At 40.0% G+C, this 6,000-nt stretch overlaps 1 protein-coding gene across 1 annotated transcript in view; it reads right to left on the bottom strand.

Annotated features, from left to right (window-relative positions):
* Nucleotides 1-475: 475 nt before the first annotated feature.
* TAFA4 (TAFA chemokine like family member 4) overlaps nt 476-6,000 on the bottom strand; it is a 56,758-nt gene continuing 51,233 nt past the window's right edge. Inside the window, exon 4 of the mRNA XM_054387476.1 lies at nt 476-627. Within this exon, the coding sequence (XP_054243451.1) occupies nt 476-627 (152 nt within the window). The remainder of the gene's footprint in view (nt 628-6,000) is intronic.

The following is a 6,000-nucleotide window of genomic DNA, read 5'->3' as shown; positions in this document are numbered from 1 at the left end:
GCCTGTAATTAGAAATTGTCTGAACCATCCTGATTTCTAGACATGCTCAGGGTCCCACAGTTACCACTGACATCAGGGCAGATTCTCAACAACTTCCAAGACAGGCTGCAACTTCCAAAAGCTGAAAGGACTTTCCAGTAGCACAGGAAACTAATTTTAGGTGATGCTGGTAAAGACCTTGGATCCATGTCTTCAGTCTGCACACTGAAAATTGCTCTTGGAACATGATTGCTCTAGCGTTGGTCACAACAGAATGGTTTGCTTGATCACTAAAGACTGAAGCAAGGCTTTCTCCACTTTGACCCCAGCACCCAAGAACTTAACAAGGCTGGCAATGAAGGATAAGTTCTGACCCAATATTTCCTTCTCTGAGAACAACTGCATTAACCACCCCTTCCCAAAACATTGAGAAGTCCTGTACTGGAGGTCACACCCTCCATCACTGGCAATAAGTGCTATCAGCAGACTGTCACCTTTAAATGTAAACCATCACTGTACTTGCCTTGGTGGTTTTGACTTTATTTCCACTGCTGCAAGACCAACCTGAGTAGTCTGGTAGTACTTTACAGTCCTCTCCATCCAGACAAGGGTTCATGTGACACCACCACTTCTGTAGGACAATGGATGCTAGAAAAAGAAACAGGAAAGAGAAATAGCAGACAAGCTATTTTTTTTTTCTTACTGTTAGGTTTAGCAGGGAGGTTGGCTGTGCAATGGTCAATTGTTTGATTTCAAAGGGTAGAACCAACAGTTACTGTTTCAATAGCTAATCACACTGATTGTGTCTGAGCTAAAAATGTGGTCAAATCCCTTCACCAGCACATAGAAAAGTAGAGGCAAAATGCAAATGGTAAAGGGAGGCAAGCACTGCCAGAGACTGAGCAGCATTTGAACTAACCTCTGCAAGCGCCTTTTTGTTTCCACTGACTACAAAGAGGATTTGCCTCCTTCATTTACATGCTTCAGTCAAGTACCTGCTGTAAGGTAGAAGGAAACTTAAGCTTCTTGTTTAACCCAGATATGCATATGCCAGACTGGCTGTAGAAATGCCAGTTTCTCCCTTCAATGGGTGAGAAAATAGAATTGCACAGAGATGTAAATATGTGAGGTCTGTCAGCAAATAGTGCAGATAAGAATGTGGAAACCACAGGAGAGCATTAGATTATTAACTAAAAACCTACTTGGTTGCACTGCCAGCTTTGAGTATGTTTTGGAAGACTACAGCAGTACTCCTGAGCTGTGCAGATTTATTGATTTTCTAGGCCAATTTCCACTAATAAGACCACACTTTTTATTGTCACAAGTATAGTCATGGCTTTAGAATACTGCTGTAAGCAACAGATCAGCTTTCCCACAAACATCTGCAAACATCTGCATGTATTTCTCAGTTCTGCATCGCTCACGGGCTTCATCGAAAGCCAGAAAATGATTATGAAATATACCAGTTCCCAATCTTGCATCATTTAAATTGGATTTCAAAATAAAATAGGGCTTAAAATGTTGATTTAGTTACTCTGCATTATGCTGCTATATGCACAAAATATTGAATTGCATGCTTTAGAACATCCCACACTCAAAAGAGATCAACAAGAATAATTTGGTCTACTTCTTGTAAAACACTTTGGGTTTTGTTGGGTTTTTTTTGGGGTTGTTTTTTTTTTTTTTGCTTTTAATTTCAAGGTGGATTTGTATATCTGCAACCTTCAAATTAGGGTGACAAGCAGCCAAGCTGACAGCAGGATATTGCTGAAATGTTCATTCAATTACTTTTGTTTTGCACTTTCACTCTAAGCCTACATGAAAGGCGCTATGAAAATCATACTTCTGGAACACCAGTCAGGCTTCTGGAAAGTGTTTTTGTCAGTCTCATAAAACTATAAAGTAAGTGCATGATTCTTGTCACCAGTCATTGTGATCTTAGATCATTTGCGTTGATGCTGATTGATTGTTGACAAAGCAGGTGAAACTTGCCTGAGCTTCCTAGGCAGTGAGGGATCATTTTCACTCCAGACACACAGTCTATTTATCTATTTTATCTTCTTTAACTTTCCTAGTTTCTAAACATACAACATTCATTTCAGGTAAACATGAGCAAGTTTCAAAGGGCTGAATCAGGAAGACTGAGGGCATGTACAAAGGTCCCTAAGCAAGATGGTAGCAAGCCAGTATTGTCTTCAGAGCACTGCTTCAAAGCCAGAAAGTCCTCCTGGAAGGTCTGATGACCCCATGACACAGCTCTGCTCAGTGCTGTTGTCAGTGTGGCTGCTGAGACTTCACATGAACATGCTTTCATATATTTAGTGCTACCACAAAAACGTGAGTTTGATTTCAGACTTTGAAAACCACCTCTCTCTCTCACCTCTTACAGGTACCTAGAGTTCCTTGTGCCTCAGTTACTCTGATAACTCCTCACATCCGACCTTGGTTGAGTGCCATTTGTTTTGACACCATGGAAAATGCACCCAACACAGCAGTTTTTATTTATCTGCATAACCTGCATTGACCTGCTTCTAACCCCTGATTAAAAAGATCAAAAGTATCAGCTGACTCAGGAGTGGGTTCACACAGTATTCTTGACAAATGATGCCCCTATATCTTCCTGCTCCATGTGAACCATGGGGAACTGAAGAGAGTTAAACTGGTCCATCATCTTCAGCTGTACCATCTTCCATTAAACCAAGGGCAGATGTGAATGGTAAACATTGCTGAGTCAATCTGTAACTCAAACAGATCCACAAGCTCCTCAGCAGACTGCATATTTCACCTTCTATTCATCTCTTGTTTAGATATTTTCTTAGAAAGTGACTCCTACCCTTCTGTTGCCTGATTTCTATTCTGTGCAGATAACCTCTCCTCAGAGCAACAGCAAGACTTTGAATACTTAATACACATCTCATTCCATTAGCTTCCAGCAAATCCTCAGTTCTTTGCTGTAACAATCCACTAATTCTTACATCCATTTTATGTCCAATGTCTTCGTAGCTGTAATGTCCACTCTGCTGATCTGCATGTCCCAGCTGGCTGTAGCTGTTTGTGTCAAACACGCCCTTAAGATCAGTCCATTAGAATTCTCCATCAGAGCCTTAGGCTTATCTACAGAGCTAGAGTTCTTTAACTACCGTTGACCCTGTAACTGTGCAGACTCACTGGAGGGTAGAGAGGATTCCTCTTCTTTTCAACCTGAAGTGTTCTTGGAGAGGTTTCAACAGATGACTTTTCTATGAAATGAAAGCAGCTATTCCACTCATACACAGCCACCCTAATGAAGGGAGAGGATGTGGCTTTAGTTTGACATTATCCAACTGATTTAAAAAAAAAAAAAAAACCAACAACCAAAAACTAGCCTGAAATAAATCTTCTGCTGGCATCGATCCCAGATAAAGTGACTCCATAGGAACAATAGGTGCATAAAGAGTAAAGGCAAAAGGTGTCAATACATCATCTCATCTTGCCTCATGCAGTTCACTGTGTTGTCCTCCAGTTGTGTGTGCCTGCACAGTGTCTTGCAAGCCGGTGAACCTGGAACAGGTGAAGAAAGTAACTTCTCCCCTTGTCATTTTTTTTTTTTTGAGTTAAACAATTTCAGCCTGAAATACACAGCCTCAGTTTTCTTCCTCTTCTGTCTTCTCCTGTGTTACAGCACCTGTTAGCAATCACCATTTTCTCCCTGTGAAGGCACTAAACGTGCTGCAATCCAGTAACTATTCAATCTTCTGCCTGATAAGCTGAGCTGATTGAACTTCTTTAGTTTCACACCACAATGCATTTGTCTTCATTAATGCAGTTATTTCAAACAGGTTCTGCTTCTTGTGTCTGGGATTGTGCTGTGTGCCTGCCTTGGGCTTCTCATTAATTACTTCTTTGCCCCATCAGATGAAATCCATACATATTTTTGTCAGGATAGATTCTGTAGTTGCTTTCAGGTCGCTGGTGAAAATGCTGCAGTCAGGTGCTGAGCTAAGCACTGTGAAATCCCCATAGGTCTGTGACATTTCACCACCTCTTCTACTGATGACTCTGGGCAGAGGTGCAGGTTTGAGGTATGAGAAATGACTGGCACTGAGCAGTGCACACAATGGCACGTGGTTCAAAATTAAATAGCTTACAACAGATAAGACTTAAACCCTCAAATGTAGTTAGGAACCAAACCTTTACCTGAATGAGTTCTACGTTGCATCCCAAGGTAACTTGGAAAGCAGAGGCTTACATGTGCCAAACCCAGAATTAATACAATCCAGGGATTAATGCAATCTTGAAAACTTCTCAGCAAATGACATCTGTTATGGATGGCAAACCTCTTTTCAGACAGCCATATAAACTCTTGTGATCTGTACTCCAGGAATTCCTTGCTAACTGGATACCATATCAGCTTCTCCATTACTTGCACAGGACTGAGACCAGCCTCAGTTGCCCCTAAGTATCTGGACCCTGCTGCCTGTCCTCTCAAAACTGGCACAAAACCAGAGCTTTTCTATCCTACACCAGACACTCTGAAATATAGTTCAAATTACAACTGACCAGAGATCTATTAGCCAGTTTATTAGGGCTCTAAAGTACTCAGTGTCAGAATTTCAAAGGTGTAAGAATTAAAAAACAATTAAAATAAGTTGAATCACAGCAGATGTTGGTTACAACCTTCTTTAGTTAACAAAAAGTTGGTAAGTAAAGAGCTGAAGAGATACTTCCTAAATGGAGAACTGTGATACTGATCTGCCTCAGCACTACCAATGTCAGTATTTCAGGCATTATGGACCAACATTATTTCTTTCAGGATTTCTGTGTGTTCTACTTGAACAAACAAATTGATACAGTCTTTAGTCTGGACAAATCCACTGGATTAAGCTTTCTAACATAAATTTCCAACACACTATTCATTCTACTGTATATTTTCTTTATTCTTTGAATACTGGCAGAGCATTAGCATCCTTTTGAATTCTCAAGTATTCTGAAATCCATTCTAAAACAGTGGGAGGGAAATCTCCTCAGCTATTTCTTCTTTTATCTATTTCTTATGTATTGATTTTTGGTTGGTTTGGTTTTTTTCTATTCTATATGCACTCTTCCCTTCAGTCTGTTACCCAGGTGGGTTTTCAGCAAAAATTGTCTTTTCATTATGGCTCTTTGGCTGTAGAGAAAATATTTAATTCTTTAGTCCCACATTTTTTCCAATCTGAGTGTTTCTTCCTCATAAATTCTTGAACTAATGCAATTGTCTGGATGGAGGTGATTTGGCTAGTGATGATTTGCTTAGAAGCATTTAACACCCTTAGCTAAGATAGCCACTCCACAGACAGAAGTTATTAATGTTTTTTCTCCTTGGCACTAGCTGTTAGATAAGCTGGAGGTACTTACTCAGAGATGTTTATTTCCATAAAGAAAATGGGTACAAACAAAATCTCATGACTACTTGAAATGTAATTGAGTCATTGACAAAATGAGTTGGCCTTTGCTAAGCAAAATTTTCTGTAGCTGCAGACAAGTAGTGTAGCTATGACTGAAGGCAGGGAATGCAGGCTGTGTGCTCTGTCCTCTGCATATTTAAAGTTTCTCATGTTCACTATGTTTTGTTTGGGTTTTTTTTGGGTTTTTTTCTGAGTTTAGTGGCTCATTTTATCTACAGCAACATCTCTCAAAGTATCAGCTTGGAAGCTGAAATAATCCCCAGGAAAATGAGGTGTGCATGTGTACAGAAGTAGCCTTGGGTTTTGTTTGTTTGTTTGCCAATGCTTGTCAATAGCCCTCAGAACTAAGTTCAGATAAACAAATGTCAGAGTTTCTTGTTGGATGCATTCAAAATGCAACTAAGGAAGTGTGTTGTCATGGGCAAAGGATAAAAAAAAGTCTTGATCAAAAGGGTTTTTGCCCTGTAGTCTCAGCTAGTCCACGATGAGTGATTTTTTTTCGCTGCTTGTAAAAATGCTAGGAAGAGCTCAAGTCTATAACAAACATTGATTTTCACCTTCATATCCTCCCTTTCGAATGAAGTACTTTGACTTCTCC

The sequence above is a fragment of the Indicator indicator genome, chromosome 15 (genome assembly GCF_027791375.1).
Source record: "Indicator indicator isolate 239-I01 chromosome 15, UM_Iind_1.1, whole genome shotgun sequence".
Classification (NCBI taxonomy): Eukaryota; Metazoa; Chordata; class Aves; order Piciformes; family Indicatoridae; genus Indicator; species Indicator indicator.
This window is presented reverse-complemented; position numbering and strand designations above follow the sequence as displayed.